General features: G+C 51.3%; 1 protein-coding gene across 4 annotated transcripts in view; it reads left to right on the top strand.

Moving 5' to 3' along the window:
* The window catches only part of abcd1 (ATP-binding cassette, sub-family D (ALD), member 1), a 20792-nt gene extending 5880 nt beyond the window's left edge, over window positions 1-14912 (top strand). For all 4 annotated transcript variants that reach the window (XM_086212943.1, XM_086212940.1, XM_086212942.1 and 1 more), the window contains exons 2-17: window positions 1-174; window positions 492-595; window positions 4257-4414; window positions 5304-5491; window positions 6854-7028; window positions 7101-7291; window positions 7452-7632; window positions 8104-8246; window positions 8576-8744; window positions 8978-9072; window positions 10883-11028; window positions 11239-11384; window positions 11717-11801; window positions 11867-11992; window positions 12131-12218; window positions 12775-14912. The exon at window positions 1-174 is cut by the window's left edge. In XM_086212943.1, coding sequence (XP_086069069.1) covers window positions 46-174; window positions 492-595; window positions 4257-4414; window positions 5304-5491; window positions 6854-7028; window positions 7101-7291; window positions 7452-7632; window positions 8104-8246; window positions 8576-8744; window positions 8978-9072; window positions 10883-11028; window positions 11239-11384; window positions 11717-11801; window positions 11867-11992; window positions 12131-12218; window positions 12775-12906 — 2256 coding nt within the window. In that variant the 5' untranslated portion in view covers window positions 1-45 and the 3' untranslated portion in view covers window positions 12907-14912. The remainder of the gene's footprint in view (window positions 175-491; window positions 596-4256; window positions 4415-5303; window positions 5492-6853; window positions 7029-7100; window positions 7292-7451; window positions 7633-8103; window positions 8247-8575; window positions 8745-8977; window positions 9073-10882; window positions 11029-11238; window positions 11385-11716; window positions 11802-11866; window positions 11993-12130; window positions 12219-12774) is intronic.

Genomic DNA, 14912 nt, shown 5'->3' with positions numbered 1-14912 from the left:
TGCTGCGTTTCTCCTCTGATTGGTGGAAGTCCGCTGTCTGTCATCATGCAGCTGGTCTATCAGAAGCTGCCGGCTCAGCTGAGGCGGAGCTCGCGGCTCAGGAGGCTGACAACAGCTCTGCTCGCTGCCTACGCCATCAGGAAAATAGCCCCGTACGTGTGGAAGAAGCTCCAGGTGAGCAGCACATGCACGGACACGCAGACAGACATACATACACGGACACGCAGACAGACACACATGCACGGACACACAGACAGACTCACATACACGGACATGCAGACAGACACACATACACGGACACGCAGACAGACACACATACACAGACACGCAGATAGACACACATGCATGGACACACAGACAGACACACGTGGATGACATTACATGTTCTTATGCCACCAACTCTCAAGAATTAGAAAATAGCGGTAAGTTAGTCACCAGAACGGCGGCGTACACTGACCCATGCTGAGTAATTATGGTCGTGTGTCTTTCAGAAGAGTGCAGCAGGGAAAGAGCTGGGCGGGGCTAAACTCCCTGTGGGTGATGCCAACTGCTCCTCCAGCTCTGTGGACAACAGCAGACAGAAGAGTGACAGCAGGTGTGTGTGTGTGTCTGTATCTGTGTGTGTGTGTTCCTGCATCTCACATTTGTCCTTGTGAGTGGATGTTGGGGCCTATTTGTATTAATTAAATGATAATTTGAATTCTTTGGAAGCACAAAGGACGATGATGACTGTTGAGGATAACTTGTATGTGTTGCTGCTCCCGTCCCCCTCCTGATCAGGCCGTCCCCCTGTGATTGGGGGACGGCTGGTTTGGGGTCGGTCTCCTGTGCTGATGGAGTGAGGAGTGATGGTTCATCTTCCTGTAAACAACCTCTTTTATTTGCCCGTTGTTTGAAGTCAGCCCGGAGAACTTTTCTGTTCATTTGAAGTAAATTCAAAACCTTTATTTGTTGAAACCGGAGCATCTCTGTGAGTGCTTGGGGACAGGAGGAGACCTTGAGTCAGTACCATTTCTGAGTATGAGAGGGTCTAGGTTCAGGTCAGACCAGGGTCCAGGTTCAGGTCGGACCAGGGTCTAGGTTCAGTTCAGACCAGGGTCTAGGTTCAGGTCAGACCAGGGTCTAGGTTCAGGTCAGACCAGGGTCTAGGTTCAGATCAGACTTGGGTCTAGGTTCAGGTCAGACCTGGGTATAGGTTCAGGTCAGACCAGGGTCTAGGTTCAAATCGGACCTGGGTCTAGGTTCAGGTCGGACCAGGGTCTAGGTTCAGGTCGGACCAGGGTCTAGGTTCAGTTCAGACCAGGGTCTAGGTTCAGGTCAGACCAGGGTCTAGGTTCAGGTCAGACCAGGGTCTAGGTTCAGATCAGACTTGGGTCTAGGTTCAGGTCAGACCTGGGTCTAGGTTCAGGTCAGACCTGGGTCTAGGTTCAGGTCAGACCTGGGTGTAGGTTCAGGTCAGACCAGGGTCTAGGTTCAAATCGGACCTGGGTCTAGGTTCAGGTCAGACCAGGGTCGAGGTTCAGGTCAGACCAGGGTCTAGGTTCAGTTCAGACCAGGGTCTAGGTTCAGGTCAGACCAGGGTCTAGGTTCAGGTCAGACCAGGGTCTAGGTTCAGATCAGACTTGGGTCTAGGTTCAGGTCAGACCTGGGTCTAGGTTCAGATCGGACCTGGGTCTAGGTTCAGATCGGACCTGGGTCTAGGTTCAGGTCAGACCAGGGTCTAGGTTCAGGTCATACCTGGGTCTAGGTTCAGGTCAGACCTGGGTCTAGGTTCAGATCATACCTGGGTCTAGGTTCAGGTCATACCAGGGTCTAGGTTCAGGTCAGACCAGGGTCTAGGTTCAGATCAGACTTGGGTCTAGGTTCAGGTCAGACCTGGGTCTAGGTTCAGGTCATACCTGGGTCTAGGTTCAGGTCAGACCTGGCTCTAGGTTCAGGTCAGACCAGGGTCTAGGTTCAGGTCAGACCTGGGTCTAGGTTCAGGTCAGACCTGGCTCTAGGTTTAGGTCAGACCAGGGTCTAGGTTGAGATCGGACCTGGGTCTAGGTTCAGGTCAGACCAGGGTCTAGGTTCAGGTCAGACCAGGGTCTAGGTTCAGATCAGACTTGGGTCTAGGTTCAGGTCATACCTGGGTCTAGGTTCAGGTCAGACCTGGGTCTAGGTTCAGGTCAGACCTGGGTATAGGTTCAGGTCAGACCAGGGTCTAGGTTCAAATCGGACCTGGGTCTAGGTTCAGGTCAGACCAGGGTCTAGGTTCAGGTCAGACCAGGGTCTAGGTTCAGATCAGACCAGGGTCTAGGTTCAGGTCAGACCAGGGTCTAGGTTCAGGTCAGACCAGGGTCTAGGTTCAGATCAGACTTGGGTCTAGGTTCAGGTCAGACCTGGGTCTAGGTTCAGGTCATACCTGGGTCTAGGTTCAGGTCAGACCTGGCTCTAGGTTCAGGTCAGACTTGGGTCTAGGTTCAGGTCAGACCTGGGTCTAGGTTCAGGTCATACCTGGGTCTAGGTTCAGGTCAGACCTGGCTCTAGGTTCAGGTCAGACCAGGGTCTAGGTTGAGATCAGACCTGGGTCTAGGTTCAGGTCATACCTGGGTCTAGGTTCAGGTCAGACCAGGGTCTAGGTTCAGGTCAGACCTGGGTATAGGTTCAGCTCAGACCTGGGTCTAGGTTCAAATCGGACCTGGGTCTAGGTTCAGGTCGGACCAGGGTCTAGGTTCAGGTCGGACCAGGGTCTAGGTTCAGTTCAGACCAGGGTCTAGGTTCAGGTCAGACCAGGGTCTAGGTTCAGATCAGACTTGGGTCTAGGTTCAGGTCAGACCTGGGTCTAGGTTCAGGTCAGACCTGGGTATAGGTTCAGGTCAGACCAGGGTCTAGGTTCAAATCGGACCTGGGTCTAGGTTCAGGTCAGACCAGGGTCTAGGTTCAGGTCAGACCAGGGTCTAGGTTCAGTTCAGACCAGGGTCTAGGTTCAGGTCAGACCAGGGTCTAGGTTCAGGTCAGACCAGGGTCTAGGTTCAGATCAGACTTGGGTCTAGGTTCAGGTCAGACCTGGGTCTAGGTTCAGGTCATACCTGGGTCTAGGTTCAGGTCAGACCTGGCTCTAGGTTCAGGTCAGACCAGGGTCTAGGTTGAGATCAGACCTGGTTCTAGGTTCAGGTCAGACCTGGCTGTAGGTTTAGGTCAGACCAGGGTCTAGGTTGAGATCAGACCTGGGTCTAGGTTCAGATCGGACCTGGGTCTAGGTTCAGATCAGACCTGGGTCTAGGTTCAGATCGGACCTGGGTCTAGGTTCAGGTCAGACCAGGGTCTAGGTTCAGGTCAGACCTGGGTCTCGGTTCAGGTCAGACCTGGGTCTAGGTTCAGGTCATACCTGGGTCTAGGTTCAGGTCATACCAGGGTCTAGGTTCAGGTCAGACCAGGGTCTAGGTTCAGATCAGACTTGGGTCTAGGTTCAGGTCAGACCTGGGTCTAGGTTCAGGTCATACCTGGGTCTAGGTTCAGGTCAGACCTGGCTCTAGGTTCAGGTCAGACCAGGGTCTAGGTTGAGATCAGACCTGGGTCTAGGTTCAGGTCAGACCTGGCTCTAGGTTTAGGTCAGACCAGGGTCTAGGTTGAGATCGGACCTGGGTCTAGGTTCAGGTCAGACCAGGGTCTAGGTTCAGGTCATACCTGGGTCTAGGTTCAGGTCAGACCTGGGTCTAGGTTCAGGTCAGACCTGGGTCTAGGTTCAGGTCATACCTGGGTCTAGGTTCAGGTCAGACCAGGGTCTAGGTTCAGGTCATACCTGGGTCTAGGTTCAGGTCATACCTGGGTCTAGGTTCAGGTCAGACCAGGGTCTAGGTTCAGGTCAGACCAGGGTCTAGGTTCAGGTCATACCTGGGTCTAGGTTCAGGTCAGACCAGGGTCTAGGTTCAGGTCAGACCAGGGTCTAGGTTCAGGTCATACCTGGGTCTAGGTTCAGGTCAGACCAGGGTCTAGGTTCAGGTCATACCTGGGTCTAGGTTCAGATCAGACCAGGGTCTAGGTTCAGGTCAGACCAGGGTCTAGGTTCAGGTCATACCTGGGTCTAGGTTCAGGTCAGACCAGGGTCTAGGTTCAGGTCAGACCAGGGTCTAGGCTGGAGGCAGACCTTTTGACAGGGTTGGGTCACCGTATTAGGAGACTGTCACTGACTGTGTTTACGTGGATTTGATGGTTCTAGTTGTGTACAAGATGTGTTTATCTGTGTGCGTGTGCGTGTGTGTGTGTGTGTGCAGGTCTCCATCAGTCAACAGGGAGTTTGTCCTCCGACTGTCTCGGTTGCTGAAGCTCTTGTTTCCACGGTTACTGTGTCCAGAAGTGGGCCTGCTCGTCCTGCACTCCCTCACTCTGATGTCCAGGACCTTCCTGTCCATCTACGTTGCTGCTCTGGACGGTCAGTTGCCTGTTTCAGCCTCATTCTGAAGTGAAACTTGTGAAGTTTACAAAAAGAAAAAGCAAGAAACACAGAAGTCGGCGAGTGTCCATCGTGTTGCTGGAGAAAATAAACTTTGCTCATCCATCAGAGACGTTAGTGGAGGAAACGCACCTGAACAAGGCTGCAGAGGCTCCGAACCAGAGACAAAACCTTTCATGGATGAGGCCGAGGAATGTTTCAGTGTCCTGATCGCGCCACACGTACCTGTTATTGTTGTGGGAAAACCCCAAAGATCAGTGTTGCAGATGTGTTCCCAACTTCTGATTCCAATGAGATGATAAGGATGGAGCCGCCTGATTCAAGTGTTCAGGGTTCAGTCAAGACCTTTAGGACATCAGATTCACGAACACCCCCAGCAACTGAGAGGAGGAACGACACCGCCTGGCCGGCGCGGCCCTCCGCCGCCTCTGCTTCAGGAACTCATCACACTCACGATTTTGTGATGTTTGAACGGAATTTCTTCTTAAAAAACAAGAGAGACGCCTTCCCAGGGGGTGATGGTGACAGATGGGATAAGAACTTCCAAGGGACTGTCATAATGAGTCTATGCTTTTATTCTGGAAAGCTTTTTCATTTTTAAAGTTTTGAAGTGGCAGAGGAAGCAGGCAAAGCTGCTCAGCTCAGTGTCAGGGCAGCTGCTAGCTTGTTAGCTTGCTCCTGTTTTGTTCAGCGCAGATCCACAATTCCACGTTAAAACTCCTCCCATCATTGACCCCATGGTCAACGCTGGCCAGCGAGTTTCCTCTTCAACGGAAGAGTTGGAAAGGTTCAGCTGGTCAGCGCCACACCATCAGCTCCTAGTGGCTTCACGTCTGTCACCTAATAATCAAAGCTATTGCTCGTCCAGGTGTGATCGTCAAGTGCATCGTGCAGAAGGATCCGCAGGCCTTCGTGCTCCAGCTCTCCAAGTGGCTGCTGGTCGCCGTTCCTGCCACTTTCATCAACAGCGCCATCAGATTCCTGGAAGGCCAGCTGACCCTCCGGTTCAGGAGCCGTCTGGTGAACCACGCCTACCAGCTGTACTTCAGCAACCAGGTAAGACACACAGATGTTAACATCGCATCCTGCAGCCGCTCACACGGAGCGTCAGCTAACACGCTTCCATCACGAGTCATTTTCATCTTGGCAGGTCAAAGGTCAGGTCCGAGAGTCTCGGGCTGTCAGTGGCTGTTGACCAAATATTACATCCAATATTTATCGCAGTTTTCCTTAGTTTTTTTTTATCTTCCTGCAAATAAAATAAGTGTATTTTCCGAATTGTGGCTTTGACTGTGACGTTCCTGGCCGTCCTCTGGTGCTGGCGAGGTCACGGCCACAAGAATCTGACGAGTGACCTGATTGTCATTCAGACCATATTTCCACTGAGGTGTTTACACAAGCGTCTCCTAGAATATTCCATCATCTCCTGGTTTACATGCTACAGATCAAAGTCATGACTGAAGACACACCCACATTACATCACTTCCTTCGACATCGGGGTTTCCGTCGTGTTGGAACATTTTCACTGTTGCTGATAAAGAATTAAGATCTCTGATCTTAGAGACGCGTTTGGAAGCTGAGCCGCCGAAAGAGAGCGGCTATGTCACGTCCCAGGATGTGGAAGTTTGACGGTTTCACCACAAAGTGACACTCTTGTTGTTGGACATGAGCAAAGGTCATCGTCATCTTCCGCTTATTCCTCACTAGTAAGGGACGGGGGGGTGGAGCCTATCCCAGCATCTACGGGCGAGAGGCGGGGTTCACCCTGGACAGGTCACCAGTCCATCGCAGGGCCAACACACAGAGACGAACAACCATTCACACTCACATTCACACCTACGGTCAATTTAGAGAATCAATCAGCCTCGTCCCCTCTTGATGTCTTTGGACTGTGGAGGAAGCTGGAGTACCAGAGAGAACCCAGCAGGAACAGGGAGAACATGGAGACTCACACAGAAAGACCCCGTGCTGCAGCCGGGGCTCCACCCACAACCTTCTTGATGGGGGCCACAGGGAGGACCACTGCTCCACCGTGCAGCCCATGAGCAAAGGTTGTAGGCTAATTATCACCTCATCATAACGCTTTGTTTCCTCCAGTCATGTGGCACCTATGCGTTGTTAGGAGCCAGTAAAGGAGTGAAGTAAACGCGTTTTTGTAGCCATTAGCGTCTTTGCTACTGTGCTGGATAACCCTGGTAGACCAGTGGACACGAGAGACCACGGTGAGAAAGAGGAGTTGAAAATGTCTGATTCTTCATTGATATCAGTGGACTTGAAGAGCAGTGAAGATGAGGACCAACCAGTTTCACCGTGGACTTGACACCAACTGGAGGGAGAGCCTCAGCAGAGCTGCTTCACTGACCTCTAGTGTGTGTGTGTGTGTGTGTGTGTGTGTGTGTGTGTGTGTGTGTGTCTAAGACCTACTACAGAGTCAGCAACATGGACGGTCGTCTGTCCAACCCTGATCAGTCTCTCACTGAGGACATGGTCATGTTTTCAGCCTCCATTGCGCATCTGTACTCCAACCTGACTAAACCCATCCTGGATGTGGTGGTCACCTGCTACACGCTGCTGCGCACCGCCCACTCCAAAGGTCAGAGTCTAAATGTCAAGCACACAACTCTTCAACTCCAGATGAGAATCACTCAGTGCTTTTTTTCTGCAGGAGCCAACACCACATGGCCGTCTGTCATCGCTGGCCTGGTGGTGGCGCTCACCGCCAAGGTCCTGCGTTCCTGTTCACCTCGATTTGGGAAGCTGGTGGCGGAGGAGGCGCGAAGGAAGGGAGAACTGAGGTACATGCACTCCCGCATCATCGCCAACTCGGAAGAGATTGCCTTCTACGGAGGACACAAGGTGAGCCTGAATGTGAAGCCACGCCCCCTGCTGGACACAGTAACAGATCCACTGTTGCGCTGATAATAACCTGACTGATGTCGCTGGATTTGAGTAACTTTTGAGGTGTGTTTGATTTGCACCTCACTGGTCCGACTGTTGGGGTGTGTTTGATTCGTAGGTGGAGTTGGCCCAGCTGCAGCGGAGCTACACGTCCTTGTCGTCTCAGATCCATCAGATCCTGCTGAAGCGTCTCTGGTACGTCATGCTGGAACAGTTCCTCATGAAGTACGTGTGGAGCGCGTCGGGCCTGGTGATGGTCGCCGTGCCCATCATCACGGCCACCGGGTACTCCAAATATGGTAAACGAACAACACACACAAAATGTACCAAATGATAAAGACGGGGTTGGACAGAGTGTTGATACTTCAATATATTATGATACTTCCTCTGTGTGTTCCTACGTGCTATCTGTACACTGGCACCAAGTGTTGATGTTTTTGTGAAAACCGCTGGTGTTACACCTCTACAACCGTTGCCATGACAGTGTGAGTGTTTCCTGTCTGTGGCTGCCATGCGTCCATGCAGCCTGTTTTAGCGCTCCAGCGTGGGCGATCCATGATGCTGCATGTTTGCTCTGCTTATTGATCCATTTCTGCATGTTGAAAAGTGTTTATTGTTGCTAACTTTCTGCTAGCAACTCCATTTTGCCTTCAGACCCAGTGTACCATCAACAGATCTGTCCTGATGTGGTGAACACCACATGACTGCGGTGTAACGGTTTATAATAGCCACATAAATCCTCCTGACCTCTGCTGCTGTGATGTCACCAGACTCTGAGGAGGTGAAGCAGGCTGCGATGGTGATGAAGGAGGAGGAGCTGGTGAGCGAGAGGACGCAGGCCTTCACGACAGCCAGAAACCTGCTCAACGCCGGAGCCGATGCCGTGGAGCGGATCATGAGCTCATATAAGGAGGTGCATCCTGTGACTCCTCCCCCTTCTGCTGCTCTCGCCTCCGTCACTGATACAATCGTTCACAACAGTTGTTAAATCACTATAACTTATACACTCAGCTAGTTAACATTTAACCAACTAGTAACAAAACATCGCGATCAGGAACTCAACTTGAGCAGGTGGGTCACTTTTCCAGCCTCCTCCGCAGGAACGGAGCAAACGCTTGATGAACAAACCCAAACTAAAACAGCTGTTGCTCCTGAATGGCTTCCTGAATGTCCTCTAACCTGTCCTAAACATCGGAGAACACAAGACGCACTGGCACGTGAACGGCGCTCTCTGTCCTGCAGGTCACTGAGCTGGCTGGTTACACCGCTCGCGTCTCTGAGCTGCTGGATGTTTTTGAAGATGTGAGGAAGGGAATCTACCGCCGATCTGCTGACAGGGACCAGGAGCTGGCAGCAGGTGGCGCCATGATGCAACACGGCCAGAGAGTGTGTGGCCGTCTGGAGATCAGAGGTGGGAGCAGACGCGTGCTGGTGTGACGCATCCAAACCTCATAGAAAGGTCATCAGTGTGACCCTTTGAATGTTGCGACAGCGAGGAAGCAGAACACGCCAGCAGAGCTTTGTGTTGATGACATCACAGTTGTGCTCTTCCACCTGCCAGTGTTACTACAGTCATTATGTCGCGTAGCGAGCTGATCTACGGCAGGTGTGACATCAGCTTCATACAGTGGCATGTTGTTGCAGGCCAGGTGGTCAGTGTGGAGAAGGGGATTCGCTGTGAGAACCTGCCAATCATCACACCCACCGGGGACGTAGTGGTGTCCAGCCTCAACATCCAGGTAGCACACGTGCACGTACACGCAAAGACATCCAGGAACTAAACGAGATGAAGTTAAGAACATCAGATTCCAGTGCTTCCTCAGCAGCTTCAGCCTTCAACTTCAGCAGACGGCACTGATTTCCATATCCAGCGGCACTTGGACCGGCATGGAAGCACGATCCGGCCCGTTGGTCTGATTCAAGAACCAAACATGGAGTTTTCTTTCATCATTTTTCTCGCTAACGTTCTGATACGAGTTTATAGCTCATTTCATAATGGCCGTCAGTTCCTGTCTCTCTCCACTGCTTCCACCAAATCAAGACATAAAGTGCACAGATTAAGATTATGGAATGTTTTCTGCTTGTTTTAGAGTCATTTTCTCAGAATGTTTTGATCACTTTTACTGAAATGTTGCTAATTTACTCAGACTTTGTTCTCAAGGACAAAGAAGGACCGAAGAACTGACAAAAACAAACATCTTAAAAATATGTGAATAGGGTGGCACAAAATAAGTGAAACGATCTTTTTATGATGATTTTAGTCCCTCTAGAAGGAAGCGTCCTCACAGAGCAGCATCACTTCAAATGAGTCCAGAACATGAAGAAGGTTGAAAACACCTGGCCTGGACTCAAGGGGTCGAAATACGAAAGACACCAAAACCGCTGAAGGGCTTTGGTCTGACCTTTGATACAAAACAACAATTTTAGCCTCCAAAGCTGAACCACGAAGCTGAGCTGAAGGGGGAGCCCTCACTGAAGACCACAAGGGAACGGATACCTGCTACACACACACACACACACACACACACACACACGCTCACACATAAACACACATAAACACACGCTCACACACACACGCTCACAAACACACACGCTCACACACATGCATACACACACACGCTCACAAACACACACATGCTCACACACACACACACACACACACACACACACACACACTCACAGCTTGCTAGGGACACATTGTGTGTGATGTCGACCAGGAGGTGTCAGTGTTGTTCTGCGTTCTACAGGACAGTCATGATGTCATTGCTCAGCGCTCTCATCTCTCTGTCCATCAGTGTTTCCTCTGTCTGTCTCTGGCTGAGGTCAAAGGTCAGACTGGAGCTACTTACGTGTACTGGCACCCTGTGTGTGTGTGTGTGTGTGTGTGTGTTCCTGTTCGTGCGGACACACAATGAGTGATTTATAGATTGGAATTCCTGTGGTTCGCGGAGCAGGAAGCAGACATGGAAACATGTCCGAGCAGAAGAAGAAGAACATTGAAGAAAAGAGAACCTCCTCTCTGTTGTCTGGCTCTTAACCTTTGACCCAGGAGGAGCTCTGTGATTGGTCCGGTGTCTCTGATTGTCGTCACCTTCAGCATGACTGACGTCTCAGTTATGCGATTCAATGAATCACTGGTGTCAAATGGAACACTGGAGCTATTCGACGAACTGATCAGCTCTCAAGTATTGATCCCAGACTGACGTGGCCCGTGTGGCTCCTCAACTGAAGATCCTCCACGCCACTCAAATGATCTGGAATCCGACACACCAGCAAATTATGAGGCCAAGATTCATTTACCAGTCAAACTAAAACGGCGCATTGCTTAGCAGCAGTGAAGCATTCTTGGCTCACTGCGCGTGTTTTTGGAGGGACTCGAGCGGCGCTTGCAGTCAAGGAGAAACCGTCCAGGGTTGGTCAGAGTTCTGGGTCCGGGCAGCTGAGCCGTCTCAGCCGTGTGTGGCGGGATGAGCCGCTGCTCTTCACACTCGGCGCGGAGATGTTTGTTTCTTGTGTTGGTTTGAAACCGTGTGTTTGTCTCTGTCTCAGGTGGATGAGGGGATGAACGTGTTGATCACGGGTCCGAATGGATGTGGGAAGAGTTCTCTGTTCAGGATCCTCAGTGGACTCTGGCCTGTGTATGGAGGAGTCCTGTTCCGTCCAGAACCACAGAACATGTTCTACATCCCTCAGAGGTACAGCTGCAGGTCTTTGGAGTAACCTGATCGACCCTGATCTAACCCGGTGAACTCTGACATGGTCTGATTTAACCTGATATAACCTGTTATGTTGTGGGTCTCCTGGTGGTCTGGGTCTTGAACGCCAAGTATCTCAAGCTGATTGGGTCTGTACCTGCAGTACTGCAGTTCTACAGTAGTATTGACATAATCCTGTGGTCTCTACAGACCCTACATGTCAGAGGGGACCCTCAGAGACCAGGTGATCTATCCCGACTCACTGGAGGAGATGGTACAGAAAGGAATCTCTGACGCAGGTCTGGAGGAGATCCTTCGTACAGTCCACCTGCTCTACATCCTGGACAGAGAGGGAGGTCAGTGTGTGTGCGTGTGTGTGTGTGTGCGCGTGTGTGTGTGTGTGTGTGTTAAGGATGCAGGAGTAGCGATCATACATTGTGATGATGTGATCGAGTTGTTGCTTGTTAATGAATGTTTTAATGATGTTGAGGGAATCAAACTGGAACATCTCACTGCTGAAGTGGCCAGCGGCCCCCCTATGGTGATGAGTGGAACTGCAGTGACTTCATGGTTTCTTTATTTGGAGTTGGCTGGTCGCCTGTTAATGTCGGGACATTACCGTCCAACCCTGAAACTGAGCCAAGCAGTTTGTCCTCATCCTCCAATCAGCTGATCGTCTGTGTGTCAGGTTGGGAGGCCGTCAGCGACTGGAAGGACGTCTTGTCTGGCGGAGAGAAGCAGAGGATGGGGATGGCGCGCATGTTCTACCACCGGTAACTGCCTCGCCATCACAAGGGAGAGTGTGTGTTTCCTGCCCTGAGCTGTGTGTCTCCCCCAGACCAAGATACGCGCTGCTGGACGAGTGTACCAGCGCCGTTAGCATCGATGTGGAGGGCAGCATCTTCCAGGCTGCCAAAGATGCTGGCATTGCCCTGCTGTCAATCACCCACAGACCCTCACTGTGGTGAGAACACACACACGCACGCACACACACACACACACACACACACACACATTTCATTAGCAGCCAGCAGGAGGCAGCAGAGCTCCAAGATGCTGGATGCTGCCTCGGCCTCACCTCTTCTTCTCTCCCCTCTAAAAGGAAGTACCACTCCCACCTCCTGCAATTTGATGGAGAAGGAGGGTGGCGGTTCGAGCGTCTGGATGCGTCCACTCGTCTGTCTCTGCAGGTCCGTCTTACTATGTCAAATAGTAGTTCTGCATTCTTCAACAAATGTCAGACACAACCCTGGTAACCTTACTGCAGGCGAGGTCGTTCCTTGTGCCACGCTAGCGAGCAGAGGTCTCAGGTCCTGAGAGCAGCGCCCGCCCCTGGAGACGATGAGCAGCCAAACAACGTCATCAATTCAATTCAAAGTTACAATTTTAATTGTTTTCAGGCTCTAGTTTGTCATGGAAAATGTTGACTGATATGTTCTCTTTCATCAGATGTGTGTTTTCCCAGACCAGTTCATCAGAGCAGGTTATCGTCACATCTGTGTCATGTGTCGATCCAAACCCACACGTGTTCTTGAATACCCAGAAGTCTTTGCACACACTCAGCCCTCTGATCATGTAACACACGTGATCCCTCAAACTCAAACTAACGTGACTCCCGAGGCGGCGCTGCAGAGCTCAGCTCTGACCTGCAGAGGCTGCTTGTAACCATGGCGACCGTGGCAACTGCACGCCTGCGGCACATAATGGATGAGAGTGGAACTTCACTGAAACACTCGTCTGTTTCAGGAGGAGAAGCAGCGTCTGGAGAATCAGCTGTCGGGAATTCCCAAGATGCAACAGCGGCTGGCGGAGCTGTGCGTCCTCCTGGGTGAGCGGGAGGGGGAGGCCACCTCCGGTGAAGAGGAGTCACTCTCTTGAGTTTTTACTGGTTGCCATGGAGATGCACACTCAGCAGGTGCGTCATGTGACTGAAACTGATATGAAAGTGATTTTCAGGGTTTAACCCTTTGGACGGACGCGCTGCTGTCAGGAGCTCATCCCCAGATTTTAGTTTAGCTTTTGTTAAGACCTTTCATACTGTTTCCGTGGTTACCCTGATGATCCGTGTGAGATGGAGGACAACATCTGGGCGAAGGATGAAATGTGACCAGGATGTTAGCGGTACCCTTCCTGATGAGCAGGGTCAGTTTTGGATGGACAGCCCAACAGGTGCGGCGCAGTCCCAACACACTTCAGCTCAAACATGGCGGAAGGAACTCTGAAGGATGAAGGCAGTGAGCGAAATGTAGACGTGTGTATGTCCAGCCAGTATTGTGCTGGTAGTCGTACTGCTACCACTGAAGTTCCTGTAATCTGGACATCAAACCAGTACTCCAATGTTTCCCTCGACACCCATCGGCTCACGCTGGGCGGTCCGAACGCTCGGCACCCTGCACCGTCCCAAAAGATCAAATTATGACCTTTTCAGGAACAAACAATTCAATCCCAGCATTCAACATGCTGGAGGAAGTGAGTGACCTGCTGCTGTGGGTCTGCTCAGTGTTGGGATGGATGAATACTTGGAACCTTTCTTAGTTCAGGGGATTCCCTGAGAATGAATCTCCCCTGATGCTCACCAGCCTCAGTCTGCCCTGTGGGGTCAAAGGTTACCCAGAGGTGCCTCAGCAGTGATGTTGAGGGCGGAGCCACCAGCACCCAAGTTGAGGTTCTAATTTTCTCAGTGGTTCTGCTGCGTCTCCTCCACCAGCTGCTGCTGCATATATTCATAGATTCTGGGACGGTGACAGTCACCAGATTAAAGGACCTAATCCAGCAGTGGGAGGGGCTTGACTGAAGCGTGCAGGTGAACCTGTGGAGAGATGTTAGTGAGCATGCATTTACAGATTCCTTTCATCCATCTTCAGGCTGATTCAGTCAATCAGGTGACATAAAGGTTTCAGGCTCCAGATCGGAGGAGATCTTCAGCCAGATTAGATTCCCGAGGGGGCGGGGCTTCTAAACTCAGATGGTTTTCTAAAAATGGATGTTTTTTAGCCTTTAATTCATCAACACCAGATTACCTGAACGCTTCGATTGAGGAGGTTTGACAACTGGAGTATCGATAAATTAGCAGGTCCACCCCACTGCTGGTTCACCTCACTGCAGGTCCACCTCACCGCTGGTCCAGTGCGTGGCTCTCATCATGGCTAACCTCCAACACTGTAAGCAGGTGGCGAAAGAAAACACAGGAACCTGTGGTCCGTGTCATTGTCACGCTGGAGTCACTTCTGAACCGTAGCAGTTCCTCTTATGATGTCACCTTGTACAACATTGTCAAACTTTGGAAGAAACACTTAAAAGATTCCAAATGGCCTGAAGGACCTGAACACACCTGCCGCGACGGGTCCTCCAAAGCTTCACGTCAGCCTGTAAATGGAGAGAAAAGCTGCTGAAGGACAAACTCAGGGAACAAAAGTCCCTTGCTGTCACCTCGTAATCCGCCAGCTTCAAAGAGACGCCGACACACGACTTCAAACAGCGTTTTAAACTGTGACAACAAGAAGAAATAGTGACAGATAGCAGCGGCAGCAGCCCACAAACAGAACATCAAACGTTAAAGAAGCTAATTCATAATTCAGAGTCCCTGAGAGTTAATATGGCTGACGGGAGGAGACTCAGGGTCTGCTCCTGTTGGTTTACTGACGATGTCACTAACTTGCTTGTAGATAAAAAGTTAAAGATGATAAATACATGGGGGGGGGGGGAGTGTTTAAATGACGAGGACAACAATTATCATCATAGACTGAATATAATGGAAGTCATATGACTCCCATCAGAAGAGCAGAGCCCTGCTGCTGCTGGAGCTGCTGCTGCTGCTGCTGCTGCTGCTGGAGCTGCTGCTGCTGGAGCTGCTGCTGCTGCTGCTGCTGCTGGAGCTGCTGCTG

Source organism: Aulostomus chinensis, chromosome 9 (assembly GCF_037954235.1).
Source record: "Aulostomus chinensis isolate RoL2024-O1b breed Wild chromosome 9, RoL_Achi_v1.0, whole genome shotgun sequence".
NCBI classification, from domain to species: Eukaryota; Metazoa; Chordata; class Actinopteri; order Syngnathiformes; family Aulostomidae; genus Aulostomus; species Aulostomus chinensis.
This window is presented reverse-complemented; position numbering and strand designations above follow the sequence as displayed.